The sequence below is a fragment of the Sphaeramia orbicularis genome, chromosome 8, assembly GCF_902148855.1.
Source record: "Sphaeramia orbicularis chromosome 8, fSphaOr1.1, whole genome shotgun sequence".
In the NCBI taxonomy this organism is placed as follows: domain Eukaryota; kingdom Metazoa; phylum Chordata; class Actinopteri; order Kurtiformes; family Apogonidae; genus Sphaeramia; species Sphaeramia orbicularis.
Window position 1 is genome coordinate 38,775,978 of NC_043964.1, and position 16,948 is coordinate 38,792,925.

The following is a 16,948-nucleotide window of genomic DNA, read 5'->3' on the forward strand; positions in this document are numbered from 1 at the left end:
TATATTTTGTACTATTATTATTACAATAATATATACTATTACTATATTTCAATATATTTTAAACAGTTTATATTTTTGATGAATTCATACTAAGTTCTATTTTCATCATCTAGTGCAGACCTGGGCATTGTACGACCCACGGGCCACATGTGGCCCGATAGCTGACCCTCACTGGCCCACATGAGGTCATCAGCAAATTAAAAGTCAATGCAAATATATATCATTGTAATAGATGGAGCCAATACAACGCCACTGCTTTTATTTTGAAGGATGTGTTAAATTAAAGTTTTTTCACTTTCCGTACTTAGCATAAGGCTGATGCACTGATTGGTGTGTTGGTCAGTTTCAGCCCATGAAGATGTCAGCAAACACCAAAAAAAAGAAAGACTGATTCAGAATGCAGAATTTTTAACAAGACATGGACTTCTAAGTATTTCTTTACTGAAGTCAGAGGTAAAGAAAAAGAAAAGAAACTGAGATATGCAAACAGATAAAGCTGTTTTCCATGTAAAGTTAACGTGGAGCTGGTTTTGCACATTTTCGAAAGTGTTTTTGTGAATATTCATTAAATAGTTGTAGATGCTCCACATTTTCATTTCATCATTGTATTGTTGCATTTACTGTTTTTTTTATATTATAGTAAAGTGTGTATATATATAGAAAGATAAATATTGAACAGAGCTGCAAGTATATTGATCCGGCCCTTAACAACTGTCAAAGTTTCTCATGGAGTTTCCCATAGGAAAATGAATTGCCCACCCCGGATCTAGTGGAAAAATTTTGCTGTTAAATCTAAGTATTACACTGTTGTACTCTGCATTTAAAACCCAGTATATTCTGTCTCTGCTCATCAAAAATTCTATGCATAATCAAATATTTTAATGTGCGCTGTTTTTATTTTTATTTTATTGTATTTCTCTCAAATTTCATTTTATTTCTTGATGTATAATCAAATCTTAATGTATTTTAATATTGTATTTTTTCAATCAATGTGAAGCACTTTGGGCTACAATTTCTGTATGAAAGGTGCTATACAAATAAAGTTTATTATTATTATTATTATTACTATTATTATTATTATTATTATTATCAACGCAGTCTCCTTTACTGGCATGTTTCGTTCAATAATACATTATATTTTCCTGTGTTCTTCAGATAACAGTGACCTCATAGCCTGCATGGTGGTGAGTAAAGATGGCGGCCAGGCCCAGAGGTTCCTCGCTGTGGACGTCTACCAGATGAGTCTGGTGGAGCCGGAAACCAAACGTCTCGGGTGGGGCGTGGTTAAGTTTGCCGGACTCCTCCAAGTAAGTGCTTTTTTTTGCTTTTAAACTGATCAAGTCGCCACTACTTTTCACTTTAGATGTAATAATTTACCAGATTTCTACATAGTTTCTGTGGTTCCACCCATTTTCTCTTAGTCTTCCCTAGACTTTTCTCGAGCAGAACACTTCTCTTACAGATAACATGTTGGTTATACACACATGGAGTCCTGCTGAGAACCATTTACCATAATGTAAATGTAATGTAATCATTGTAATAACTTTAACTCATGTTTTGCTACATGATGTTGTCCATGTATGTAATGTAATGATGTTCGAATCAATGTCATGAATCCTTATTTTAGTCACAATAGAACTTGGAAAATCTATCAAATGTTTAAACTGAGAAAACGAACCATCAACTGAAAAAAATATAAAATTTTTAATTTCTTGGCAGTAACACGTCTCAGTAAAGGTAAATGTGTAGAGAAGGAGGGTTTTTCCTTGCCACCTGCTAATTCCTGCTCCTGATAATTCATTTAACTAAATTGTCTTATATACACCACCGTAATTCCAAAAACGTGGGACAATGTGAAATATAAAAAAAAAATAAATGAATACAATGCAGTAATGTTCAAATCTCATGAATCCTTATTTTATTCACAGTAGAACTTAGAAAATCTATCAAATGTTAAAGCTGAAAAAAAAAAAAAAAATTAAAAATAAGACCATTTTTGATTTCATGGCAGTAACACATTTCAGTAAAGGTAGGACGGGGCCATGTTTACCAATATATAAAATCTCTTGGTCTATTAATCCTAAGGGAGCGTTCTGGGCATTTTCCAAGCTTTTCACTTTAACTAATGTTAAATTTCACTTTCCTTTTACTTCAGTGCTGTGCTACACCCGTATAGTATTGTTCACAATGTTGTGCAAATATTTGTCTTGTATGTGAACCTTATCATCATCCTTCAGTAAATGATGATTCACAGTCAGACTCCACAGAAACCTGTTTATTTCTTGCATGTGTTCTTCACTTGTTTTCTCTCATTTTCACACATCTTTTTTCTCCATTTTCCCATCTTTCCCTGCTCTTGTCTCCGTTAAACCCTCTGACCCTTTGCTCTTTTATTTTTCTTTCCCCGCTCCTCTCTTCTCTCACCAGGACATGCAGGTATCTGGCGTGGAGGACGACAGCAGAGCGTTAAACATCGTCATCCATAAGCCCAGTTCCAACCCCCATGCCAAGCCCCTTCCCATCCTGCAGGCCAACTTCATCTTCGCAGATCACATCCGCTGCATCATCGCCAAACAGAGGCTGGCCAAAGGTCGCATCCAGGCCCGACGCATGAAGATGCAAAGAATCGCAGGTCAGTGCTTGGGTATTCACACTCATCAAAGCCCCTATCTTAGACAATTAACATCGGAGATCTGACACAGACTTGTTGGAATTTTTCTAGAATTCTTCACCCACGGGTCTTAGTGGTATGTGCTCACACAGTAAAGACTGAATTTACCCATCAGTCACTAGTACTTCCCCTTCCCCTTTTCATGGTCTGATTCTGTAGAATTACACACAAGTACAGGGTTTCTATGGGTCATTAAAAACTATTAAAAGTAATTAAATAGATTTTGTGAAAATTAAGGCCTTAAATGGCATTAAAAAGCATTAAATTCAATGTCCAGAGGCATTAAAAAATTAAATACACTTGATGGGAAAAAAAGCATTGTTATTCACAATTTATTTTGATTATATAAACATTTAATCATTTTGATCGGATGATTGACAGGCAGAACCCTTTAATTGGCTATTGTTTATGGCCAATGCACAAAGTCATAATACCAGATGCTTGGAATGCAACGTGCTGTTAGTGTGCTCATGCTGTGGGGAAAGAGCGGAGGGAATATTAGCAAATGTCGGAAAAATGGGATCAGCAGATGTGATTGGAAGAGGAACTATTCAGAACCTGGTTAAAGCCTGTCGATGGTAAACCATCATATATATGTAAGACTATATAAAACTGTATCTGCAGTTGGACATGGGCATTAAATTTGTTTAAAGTGGCATTAAAAAGCATTAAATTAGATTTACTGATACCTGCAGAAACCCTGAAGTAATATCTGAAATTTTGCAGCAAAGTCGAGAATCAAATGAACCTAAATGCCTAAATAGACACATGAGAAACACAGAAGGCAGATGTTTTGTTTGGGATGTGACTGAGTTTTTTACCCTTCATAAAGTGTTTCTTGATCTTCCTTACATTACCTGATTTTCACATTCACATCACTGTCAATGAATGCCGCACACACAGAACTTGTACATATTTAATTATTCATATTGTGTTAAGAAACAACTTTAACAGGAACTAAACCTCAACTTGAGAATACAGATCCAACCAGTTTCCAATGAAAAACAGACTGTGAGCTGTTAGTCACACTGGTCAGACGTAAGAAATCAATAAACCGACAGACGTTAATATTTTAAGACTGTGAGATGAAAGAGGAAGAGAGTTTCAGCAGGGGATAGCACACCAGTCTGGTTTTAACATTGTATGTTTAGAACCAGAGAGGGTGATATTTCAATCAAAACTAGTGATGATAATGTTTTAGCTGTTGTTTTGAGTGTATAAAGATAAAAAAAAAATTGTGTTATTAATAATTACTGTTTGATTATTAATCAAACAATATTGAAAGTGAAGTACCAGCATCAGTAACAGTAGTGAAAATTCTCAGTTCTGGCCCTTTAAAAAAAAAAAAAAAAGTTTAAAATATATCATGAGAAACTAAAAATCTAAATAATGTAGTTGTACTTTTTATCTCACCAGCCGAGTTCAAGTTCAAAAATTCCAAAATCATTCATTTACACTCAAAAAGGAGCGGGAAGAAGAAAAACTTATTTAACCCCATCCCCATTCTCATCATCAAATAACATAACATAATAACGTTACTCACTCCTGTCCTTAGACTTCAAAGCCAGAACAATGAGCAAAAATAGGCCACTAGCAAATTAGAATCAACTCATTCGACAGTATTTACATTATATAACCAAAATATGTATGAAAAATAGAAACAAACTACATTCATGATGGTGTGACCACGGATAACAGTTAACCGTCAACTCAGATTATAATAATTACATACCAACAATGGTTGTGAAGGCGCTGTGTCTGGCGTGGTCTTCGTCATCGTCATCTTTGGACGTAGACCGATACATCAGCCAGCCAATATATTGGGCCAATACATGGATTTTTTTTTTCTTTTTTTTTTTTTTCAATATTGGCCATCGGCTTTTATTTATTTATTTATGTAATTTTATTTTATTTATTTATTTATTGAAAGCTGATATTTGATCAGTAGTAAAAATGTTATAAGATATTTAATCAGGCACCTGTGTGGGCACCACTTGAAGTTCAGTAAATGTTAAAAGAGTGCCATGTGTACGTGTATTGATAATTTTATTTATGTCCCTGCATAAAAATCATAATTATCTGAGTGTTTCAGTTGTATTTTACAATCAATGTGCTTAAAAAAAAAATCGGCCTTAAATATCGCCCTCAAAACTCAGCAGTAGATATCGGCCATCAGCTGACCAAATTTTTAAAAAGTTGGCATCAGCTTTAGAACAACCCATATCGGTCGACCTCTAGTCATCTTTGTTAGTAATTTCTTTAAACATCATCTTTGGCAAAACTACTGGTCGGAATAATTTAAAATTTTGTATGTAGCTTCCTTTGGACAGTGTCTACAAAGTCTGTTCACAGTTTTGAGATACTTTGATTTTTGAATTTGAATGAAATATTTAAAATGTGCCTGTACTTGTAATGGACCATATTTTGATGCCTTATAACATGGGGATACTTAGAGACATCAATATAGATACTATTGAGCACTGATAGAAAGTCATATATGGACTTAATTAATTAATTAATTTAATTAAATTTAATTAGTTGAGTTCTCCTCCAGTGAAAGTACAACCCACTGCTGTTGGGAGATTGATCTCCTGCATCAACACCACAGGACTCTAACATAGAGACACAACCCAACAACCTCACAAATTCAAGTTGTTATTGATTATTGATAGAACATGCCGGTGAGCTACAGGGCCATTGGTCCTACAGGGGTTGGACAAAATAATGGAAACACCTTCACCTCAAGATGATAATGCCCCAATCCATACAGCTAGAATTGTTAAAGAATGGCATGAGGAACATTCTAATGAAGTTGAGCATCTCGTATGGCCGGCACAGTCCCCAGACCTCAACATTATTGAGCATTTATGGTCAGTTTTAGAGATTCAAGTAAGACGTCGATTTCCACCGCCATCGTCTCTAAAAGAGTTGGAGGGTATTCTAACTGAAGAATGGCTTAAAATTCCTTTGGAAACAATTCACAAGTTGTATGAATCAATACCTTTGAGAATTGAGGCTGTAATTGCCGCAAAAGGTGGACCTACACCATATTAAATTATATTTTGTTGATTTTTTTAAGGTGTTTCCATTATTTTGTCCAATCCCTGTATTTTTACTGATTTAGTGGCTTTAAGTGTATTTAGACATCTCTATCAATAACAGTGGAACTGTAACTTGCCTTTGCTCTGTTCGTAGCTCTGCTGGACTTACCTGTGCAGCCCAGTGCAACAGAAGTGTTGGGTTTCGGTCAAACCGCCAGCGCTTCACCGGGCGGCCTACCTTTCCGCTTCTATGAACAGTCAAGACGGGCGCCCAACGACCCGACGGCGAACAGATCAGTGTTTGCGTCGGTGGATAAAGTACCAGGTGACACACAGACTCTGCATCAAACATATTTCCCTGAACCCTCATCAGTTGAAAGCAAAAAGTTCCGACCAGTTTCTTTCATTCAGTTAGTTTTGTTGTACAAGTGATTAAGTGTTTTGGAGTTGAAGCGTGTTCATAGATTTATGGAAATAGGCTTATGTAACTGAATTTGCACAGTGAGATGGCTGTGTTGAAAGACTCGTCTTTGTGCAGATACAAAAAGATTTAAAACAGAAGCGTATATCTGAGATCTGCAAGCCAACGAAACCTAACAAAACAGTGAACTGAGGTGTTTGGATTACTCTCATTGGTTCATTTGTGGGAAATAAGCACTGGGGACTGAGTTTTTCAGAATGCTGGCCTGACCTTTAGACCTCCTCTTGAATTGTAACTGCACTGAAAATGGGTTTGTGAGAGGATCTGTGTGTAGAAGTGTAACACCAAACCAAATGTGTCACCATCAAAAGACTTTAAATAGAGATGTAGAAATGAAACCTCTGGAAATACAGCTAATTCTGCAGGAAACAACGTAGTTATTTTGACTTAGAGCCATCCTAGAGCCCTAGTTTCGCAGTAGTCTGGCGATGATGAATATATCTATTATCATAAGATTTTACACCACTTTTAGTAGAATTTCTTCTCGCTTGAAATCTCGATACAGGAAATAGTATCTGATGGTACCTGGTGGTTCCTGCTCTCACGCAGCAGAAATGCTAAAGCCATGCTGAATCATAGTGAGTAGGGCTGACACCGGCAGTGGAAAGCAGAAATAGCATTCACTTCACACTTCTGACTTTTCTATTGGTGTAACTTTTCACATGAAAAATGTCATTATGTAAAAACCAGCTGACTATTTAAAGCTGAGTGCCACTAATGATGGAGGATGTGGTAGACACCAACAAATACAGGCCGAAGGAAAAAAGAAGAGCAAAAAAAAAAACCTGACAAAATGTTCATGACAGTTAAACTGAATGTACTTTTTACTTTTTTTCAACTTCTGTGAAGTCAGCCATATAGTCAGGATATTGTGAACACTTTGTTATTCTGGACGACTCTTCTAAAATGTACGTCTCATCCTACTGTACTTACATTATGTACAAGTACAGGGTTCCCTTGAGGTCTTAAAAAGTCTTAAAGTCTTGAATTTACAAATCTGTATTTAATACCTTCAAAAAAGTCTTTAAAAGGCAATCATTTGATATGGTAGGTCTCATGTTATGTTACCATAAACTTGTTGGCTGTATTGTGTTTAACCCTTTCATGCATAAATTATGAGAACCTTAATCAAGATTTTTTTTCCTGAGTGTTTTTATTCCTCTTTAGGCATGAAAAAAAAAATGCGATTGAATTTTTTTTATGAACCTATTTTTCGTAGAGTTGCAAAAATGTCCACTCGTGTTTAATTTTTGAAGCAAAGAAACATATTTACTGATATACTGTGTGAAAACTACAAAATAAAAACATGTTTAATGCTGGTAATCTGATGTTTTCCTACATTTTAACATACTCTAATACTACTTACTACATACACTACCAGTCAAAAGTTTGGACTCACCTAGTTTTTCTTTATTTTCATGACTATTTACATTGCAGATTCTCACTGAAGGCATCAAAACTATGAATGAACACATACGGAATTATGTAGTTAAAAAAAAGTGTGACATAACTCAGAACATGTTTTATATTTTAGATTCTTCAAAATAGCCACATTTTGCTTTTATTACTGCTTTGCACATTCTTGGCATTCTCTCAGTGAGGTTCATGAGGTAGTCACCTGAAATGTTTTCCAAAAGTCTTGAAGGAGTTCCCAGTGATGCTGAGCACTTGTTGGCCATCTGTGGTCCATCTCATGTCATTTAAATGAGAAGGTGAGTCCAAACTTTTGACTGGTCGTGTACTTCATGGAGATAATATGCAAAAAAAAAAAAAGGTAAAAAAAAAAAAACAGTCTAATAGCAATTGGCAATTGATTTACAGTCAAACATGTTAATGCAGATCAGGTTTATCAAGAACAGCAAAGTTACAGTAATGGTATGAATTGCAGTGGATTAAATGATGCATAAGCTGATATGGAACTGATATAACAAAATCCAAGAATATACAAGAGAACAGCTGTAGAATAACTGTCTACTGTAGTGACCACTATGCATGAAAGGGTTAAATGTGTGTGTTAAATGTCTAGTCTGCAAAGAAAATAACGTTAGTCTACTCAGTTTCAACTCGACAATTTATATTAAAATTAGGAACCAATTATCTTCAACTTTACAGCCCTCTGTGAGAAATGACTAAGTACGGTGGGAATGAAGGTGTTGGAGTAAATAAATCAGTCACGAATTTTTGCCAGTATGGGCATAAAATGGGGATAAAACTCTTCTCTAAGTAGTCTTAAAAAGTCTTAAATTTAACCTGTAGGGACCCTGAAGTACCACAAGATGCACAATGCCAAGTGTCAGACAGGGCAACTATCAGGTTAGTCAGTTACACAACATATTACAGCTTTATGTGTCACTCTAAAAGCCCTGAAATGATGAATTTCTGTCCACTGACACACTGGAAAAGTTTCATTCGAAACAGTTACAAAATCAAATCCGGACTTTGTACTAACATATGACTAACGGTACTTATTATACCCAGTACTTGAGTAAATTCTTCAGCAGATACAGTAGGTGCGGTCACGTAGTTGGTAACCCTTGTGTGTTGTGTACACCGTCCACAGGGTTTGCAGTTGCACATTGTGTGTCGCAGCACAGCCCCTCCCCCCTCTCCTCCCCATCGCCTCCCTCCAGTGGGAGTGGGAGCACAGGACGGTGTGACTCGGTTACTGCGAGCACTATATCAGCTCAAAGCCCCACAGGTAACACACAACACACACACTCTCCTTAGAAACAGAGATACTTTACCTAGAATCAGAATACATGAGTAATCCCAGGTCACATTCGTCATAATGAGGCTGAGGTGTGACTCACATCATATATCATCACCTATAGAGTACTAGGTGTTACCGCGGTGCAACCATACATGTTTACACACAGCCAAAACCACAGCAGTGTTGCAATGTCAGATACTCAACATACAGGGTGGGGAAGCAAAATTTACAATATTTTGAGGTAGGGATCGAAAGACAGTGTATGACCAATTAGTTTATTGAAAGTCATGAGAATTTATTTGTCACAAGAAAATTGACATAATAGAAAATGTTTTTATTCTATGTGTCCTCCTTCTTTCTCAATAACTGCCTTCACACGCTTCCTGAAACTTGCGCAAGTGTTCCTCAAATATTCGGGTGACAACTTCTCCCATTCTTCTTTAGTAGTATCTTCCAGACTTTCTCGTAATAGTTTTGCTCATAGTCATTCTCTTCTTTCCATTATAAACAGTCTTTATGGACACTCCAACTATTTTTGAAATCTCCTTTGGTGTGACGAGTGCATTCAGCAAATCACACACTCTATGACGTTTGCTTTCCTGATTACTCATATGGGCAAAAATTTCTGAAAAGGTATGGATAATAGTGTTAGGTGTGATTATGACATCAATATATGTTTGGTTTCAAAACAATTGACGTAGTGCCTGCTGAGAAAAAACAACTAAATGTTCATTGTAAATTTTGCTTCCCCACCCTGTACATAAGTTGACACTATGTCAGTCTGCTGTTGTCAGGATCAGTCAGTTTACTTTAACATGAATGATGGTGGCAACTAATCCTACATATGTTTGTCCTGACAACATGTATTATTGTATCCCCCATACTGCACGCTTACACTGTCACAATGTAAGTATGGTAACGATGTAGTTCTCATTGTAATGGGTGGGTCCGATCAAGTGAAGGTGAACATCAACATGAAAAGTAAATTTGCACACATTATTTATTAAGTGGGCTCATTTTTTAGCTAAAGATCTCTATTTCATGGAACTGTTAGCCTTTTTAACCCTTTCATGCATAGTAGTCACCACAGTGGACAGCTATTCTACGGCTGTTCTGTTGTTTATTCATGGGTTTTGTTGTTTTAATTCCATATCAGCCAACATAGTGGACGCTTATGCATCATCCCAAACACTGCAATTCATAAAATTATTGTAACTTTGCTGCTCTTGATAAACCTGATCTGCAGTAACATGTTTAGTGTAAATCAATTGCTAATTGTTATTAGACTGTAATTAACAGTTTTCTGGAACAAACTTTTTTTTTTGTTTGTTTTGTTTTTTTGTGTATCCTCCTGAAACCCAGCAATGTATTTTGTCCTCTATAGGGGACAAAAGTTTGACAATTTAACTTAAATGCTGTCCATTGCAAAGGATATTCCATTAAAAAATCAATCAATAAATAAAAATGATTTTAAAAATGTATCTGAAAAAACTGTTGCATTAAGCAGTTTCCAAACAAGACAATTTTTTTTGTGTAAAAAAGCTAAAACTGTCAATTTCCTGGGTCTCAGGAGGATATTATCACAATGAAATGAGTAATAACTAGTATTAGAGTGTGATAAAATGTGAGAAAACATCAGATTAGCTGCATTAAAAATGTTTTTATTTCATTGTTTTCACACAGTATATCACTTTCTGATGATGAGTTTTAAACACGTTTCTTTGCTTCAAAAATCATATTTATGGTGTCCAGCGGAGTGGACATTTTTATGACTCCACAAAAATTAGGGTCATAAAAAAAATTCAATTGCATTGTTTTTTTAATGCCTAAAGAGGAATAAAAGCACTCAAGAAAAAAATATTGACTAAGGTTCTCATAATTCATGCATTAGAGGGTTAAAATACCACTTGTGGAAAAAAAGTTCCAACCGATTTTATCGATTGTACTTTTTACACCATAGCCATAGCTCGAATTTGACGCTAAAATTATATCTAAAAAATTTGAAAATGTATTCAGTCTGTTGATTATGTAGATGATTGTTAAGTTTCAAGTATAGATTGTCATTATTTTGTGAATATTGCTGATATTGTTTGAACATCTGTGAGTTGCTTAACCCATAAAGACCCAGTGCTACTTTTATGGCAGTTTCTAAATCCTAAATTTTTCACTATACATAACCTTTCTTAAGTGATTTTTCAGCATTGACTGTAATATTATCCTCCTTATTTAGCATTTTCTCAGTGTTCATCATGTATTTTCCTCTATTTGATTTACTGATTATGTAGATGTTCATAAAAGCTCAGATTAAAGTTGAGGGTTATTCAGTTAGAAACAGAAAAAACTGACTTTTTCAGCAAACATATCATTAACTGAACATAAACCCAGTGTGTCCATCCACTGTCATTGATCCAACTCCATTGGTTTTACTGGTGAATTAATGTTGTAGAAGATAACGGTGTTTCCACAGTAACTACGTAAACCTCTGAACATCTAAGTGGGTCATATCTGATGACCATGAAAAGATGAATAACTGTATTTACACCAATTATTTACATGTATTGATAGGATTAGTGGATCAACAGGTATTAAACATTGTACATCAGTAGATGATTTTGGTCGCCAATTACTGTTTGGGTCTTTATGGGTTAAAAGGCCCTTTCCATGTGTTACCACAACAAACCCAGTTTTTAAATTTCAAGTTACTTATAATTCAGATATTTGAGTGAAACTTATAGAAAGTAATGGTCTTTTGATACATTTTGGGTGATACATACAATGGTAAAGAGTCGTCCATGTGTTACTATGGCAACCTGTCCACATGTTGCCACATTCTCGTGTCAATAAAACAGAGAGTTTTTAATATTTTACTCCAAAATTTATTTTCCGCATAGTTGAACATAATATCCAAAAGGTTTTGTCCTACTTGATATCAATTTCTGTTGAGAACCGCATGTTTTGAATGTTTACAAAAAGCTTAAAAAACTCATGTCCATTTCAAGTCCACGTGTTACCAAGCAATAATTTGACATTTTTCACCTAAAAATTGTATCTCCCCAAATTTAGTTATACATAATATTAAAGTGCTTATAAATACCTACTCAAATATGTAAAATAAGTTACTGTGCTTACATGACAGAGACTGTTGGACATGAAATGTGTCCACTTGTTACCGCTTGATCGGACCCATGTAGTATATGCTGTATATATGTAGTATATGTAGTAGTTACCCATTTAAACCTCTCTTTTAGACTCCCAGCCATGTTGCTTCTGTTGCCAAAAACTCATGTAGCATCTTTGCAGCCTAAATGATGCATTTAGAGCAAAGCTGAGATTGTTCTAAGGCAGGGGTGTCAAACTCATTGTAGTTCACAGGCCACATCCAGCCCAAAGTGATATCAAGCGGGCCGGATCAGGGAGATAATAACCTATAAATAATAATCAAAATTTTTCTATTTGTTTTAGTGTTAAATGACATTATAAAAATGTCAATAAATAAAAGTGCAATTTCAATAATATTATGTCTTGGCTTATTACTAATAATACAGATCACTGTGGATCTAGAAATGCAGAAAACATTTATTAACAGGCATTATATTGTTAAAATTGCACATATTTTCTGATGACATTTCATGTTCATATTTATTCAGGTTATTCACATTTTATTGTGACAGGATAGTTTGTGATGTAAATATTTTCATCATGTAATTTAACTTTTTTCACATTAAACTAAGGACAAAATTTGGTGTTGTCATTATTTATGGGTTATTATGGCCTTTTTTTTTTTTTTTTTTTTTTACTTGAGATCACATGTGGCCCCTAAACACCCTTGACTGTGAATATTTTCAGTGTGATTCCTACAGACCAGACTGGACCATTTGGTGGGCCAGTTCTGGCCCGTGGGCCTTATGTTTGACACCCCTGTTGTTAGGTATCAGTTTATTCATGACTTCAAATAAATGGACGCCATTCTCTTAAAACACAGGTGTCAAACATGCGGCCCGGGGTCCAAAAGCGGTCCAAAGGGTCCAATCCAGCCCATAGGATAAATTTGTGAGATGCAAAAATTACACTCAAGACATAAACAGTCAGTCCTTTTGCTTTAGGGCCCATATAAAGCCCTACTTTAGTCTCGAGTGGGTCAAATCAGTAAAATACTATCAAAATAACCTACAAATAATGACAATTCCAAATTTTTCCTGTGTTTTAGTGTAAAAAAGTGAAATTACATGAAAATGTGTAAATTTATAAACTAGCCTTTCAAAAAAAAAAAGAAAATCTAGAAATGTCCTGAGAGAAATAAGTGCAATTTTACTATTAATCTGCCAGTGTATTTACAGATCCACTGTGATCTGTAAGTTGTAATGCACATTTGCAAATGATAAGCAGAGGCATGATATAGTTAAAATTGTACTTATTTTTCTTAATAATATTTCTGTTTTTTTATGGTTCATGTTATTCACATTTTTAAAAGGACAGTTTACAGATGTGAACATTTCCATAATGTAATTTTACTTTTTCAATAAAACACATTGAAATGTTTGGACTTGACATTATTTATACATTATTATGTTATTAATTTACTGGTCCGGCCCACTTCAGATCATATTGGGAGGATTTGGCCCCTGAAGTAAAATGAGTTTGACACCCCTGTCTTAAAAGAAGGGTCTGTCCACAGCACTGAAGCACAGATGGCTCCCTCCCCTGTTATGGGATTTATCATTTAGTGAGTTATAGGGGTTTGTTTTAAAAACCATCTCAAGACTCTGATTCATGCAGGCATTTGAAATCCAAACTGACTCAGGGCTGCTACAAACTGACTGCATTTAATGTATTTATCGCATTTTAACTGTATTTTAATTTTATTTTGAACTGTAAAACACTTTGTGACCCCCCGTCTGTGAAAAGTGCTCTATAAATACAATTTACTTACTCACTTGTTCTCTGTAAACCAATGAATGAAAACACACCACAAATTCATCAGACACTTGTATGGAAACACAGCTACTGGGAACAGTTACAGATGTGTGTCTGCGTTGGTCTTCTTCACCGTCTTCTCTGTTTTTATCTTCTAGATGATGGTTTGTTACTGGAGCACACCCCACCGTCCTCTTCTGGAGGAGAAGGGGAATCAGGAAGTATGGAGGTAACATCAGTCTCCTCTTCTCCCGCCGGGTCAGTTCATCCTCCGGCCCTGGCCCCCAGCCTCACCCCGGCCTCCCAGCCCACCATCTCCCTCCTCACGGACAACAGCGCCGACACCCTCAGCGTGGAGTCGCTCACGCTGCTGCCCCCCGCCGACCCACCCCACCTGCATCCCTGCGCCAGCCACGTCCCCACCACAGCGCAGTCCCACCAGAGACGAGACAGCGCCATCGCAGAGGAGGAGGAGGAGGACGGCGAGACAGAAGGGGTTAAGAAAGGAGAAGAAGAGGATGAGGACGGGTCTCCGACGGATGAGACGGAAACGGACGCGACGGTTAAAGAGGAAACCACGACGACGGAGATGGTCACACCTACTGACGAAGCACCGGAGGAACAAGACGGAGGAGAGGCGCCAGAGGGGGAGGTCTTAGATAAAGACACACCCCTAGGAGCAGGTAGGGACACGCCCCCTGCTGCAGAAACACAGGAGTTGACGGAGTCTACAGAGATGCGCACTGGAACACCGGACTCAGCCGAACTGGATTAAACGGCGCACACCATTACTGATTTCATGCACTTAAACTGTTCTGTCTCACACACACACACACACAGATGAAAGCAGTGTGTGATAGAGCTTGGCTGCAGTATATTTTCATGTCGCGATCTGTAGATAGTGCGTGCGTGTGTGTGTGATGTGAATGAGTCCAAGAGGCTTTTGGAGGCATCTCAACATTTGTGTTTGCACATGAAGAAAGACTCTTTTTACTCACAGAAGATGGGATGGAAACCGGTCAAACTCGGGGCTCGAAGCACATTTGGGTTTTTCTGCACTCAAGTGTGTCCTGTCGTGTGTATGCGAGTGTTTTTCTTTTGTTTTGTTTTTTAAGCACGCGTTCGTCAAAGGCGCGCAACCAGCAATGTTTTTTACTCATTCTGACTGATTGTTTCAGCTTAAAGACACAGTCATGCACCACTGCACCGCTGTTCATCTTCTTATAAGGTTTTAGGAGACCGGTTCTGTTTTTGCGTCTTACGTTCACACAACTCACTACGAATATTTTGTGTTTTTTAGTCTGTACGATGCTAAACACACACACAAAGTCAGCAGCGCTACACTTTAGCCAATGCATGCTAGACCCGTTAGTGGGTAACTCCACCAATAACTGCCATGTGGTTGCTAGGGCTGTGTATCGGCAAGAGTCTGGTGATATGATACAAATCACAATATTGGGACAACGATATATCACAATATATTATGATTCTGTTAAAAAGGCAATTTTTTGGTTTATTTCTTTTTTTTAAATGATTATTTCCTTAAAAAATATAATTGGACCAGAAATATGCACAAATATTAAACACATTTTTATTTGATCCCAACAGGATCTAATGCTATATCACAAAATGTTCCCGTGTTTAAACTTAAATTCTGTTTTACAGACATTACAGTTTAAGATCCTGCTCAAATGTTCATATTCTATTCAGAACTAACATCAGAACATTAATTTTTGTCCAATCCCAACAAAAGAACTAATATTATTTAATAAAATAGTGTTAAATAATAATAAATCAAATATAAACAATAAAGAAAAACAAAAATGAACCTCCACAATATCTGCATTTGAAGAAATATCTAAAAAATATCGATACAGTACTTTTTAATATCGATACAATATTGTGAAATGAAATATCCCAATATATTGCAGAACTGATATTTTCTTACACCCCTAGTGGTTGCAGTGTATTTGTGTGTGTGTGTGTGTGTGTGTGTGTGTGTGTGTGTGTAGAGTTGTATCCAGACTCAAATGGCTCAGCTCACATGGGTGTGTGTTCTGCTGATGCTTAAGTTCCTATTGATCCATGTAAACTAACGATCAGTTCATTTTCCATTTAGCAACAGTCGTCTAATATAGTAAATATATGAAATAATCTGCAAAAAGCGGAGCAGGTGTCGAGCTGTAAACAGCAATTCAATGTTAGCATGACATCGTAGCTCCCCTTTTTAACGCGGCCTTCTTGTGGCCTACTAACACACATTTGGATAATATTTCGATGCAACACGAAGCAGCTTTTGTGATCACACAGTCGATTTATTAATATTAAAGCTAGCAGTTCCGGTAGCAGGTTATTCGGAGCCACAGGTTGTTTGAGCATTTTCTTTAGTGCGCTGGTTTTTACTCTTCAACACCCAATTAAATCCATCATCCGGTGCCTGCAGGGGTTAAAAAAGTGTCTTTATTCACTGATGCATTCAAAGTAAAACACAGGATTTATCAGTCTATGCATTAATATACTTTGTGGCAACATAATACATTAAATACAGCTGTTTAAGTCATAGAATATTTGAAATAAATAAATATTTAGCATAAAACACACACTGATTCTAATATAATACAGATTACTGATGTTAGACACGTCCTAAAATAGCATTTCCTGTAACCTCTGTAGCACCGTACGTGCACGGCAACACCAGGTTGAATGTATCCGCTGCCCCTCTGGCGCTGATCTGGGGTCAGTTTTCTTCTCCATGTACCGTCAGCATTAGCTACATAAACATCTGAGGTGAAAATACTAAAAATGTCAACACTGGAATGTACAGCCAATTTGGCACGCAATGGTATATGCATTTAACGCGAAAAATGAAATCTAAAAGGCAAAGTTTGGATCGTCTATTAGCCACAGTATCAAACGCTAACACACACAACCTCACGACGGCCTCGGGAATCAACTGCTTTCAACGGCTGCTTTCACTGCTCTGAGGTCAGCGTCAACGCCTTCCTCGCGCTCCTTTTTATTGAGCCGGACGGAGCTTTACTACTGCAATAATCGTAAGAGCTAACCAATGAGGTGGGAGATGAATGTAAGACACGCCTCCTCTTTCCAAACGGTCATGTTTCCTCGTCGTT

At 36.7% G+C, this 16,948-nt stretch overlaps 1 protein-coding gene across 7 annotated transcripts in view; it reads left to right on the plus strand.

The window, feature by feature from the left end:
* clec16a (C-type lectin domain containing 16A) overlaps positions 1–15,223 on the plus strand; it is a 55,571-nt gene extending 40,348 nt beyond the window's left edge. For 5 of the 7 annotated variants that reach the window (XM_030140617.1, XM_030140619.1, XM_030140618.1 and 2 more), the window contains 5 exons: positions 1,156–1,307; positions 2,428–2,632; positions 5,867–6,037; positions 8,754–8,891; positions 13,976–15,223. In XM_030140617.1, the coding sequence (XP_029996477.1) occupies positions 1,156–1,307; positions 2,428–2,632; positions 5,867–6,037; positions 8,754–8,891; positions 13,976–14,592 (1,283 nt within the window). In that variant the 3' untranslated portion in view covers positions 14,593–15,223. The remainder of the gene's footprint in view (positions 1–1,155; positions 1,308–2,427; positions 2,633–5,866; positions 6,038–8,753; positions 8,892–13,975) is intronic. The other 2 variants (XM_030140620.1, XM_030140622.1) reach the window with 2 other exon arrangements.
* Positions 15,224–16,948: the final 1,725 nt, after the last annotated feature.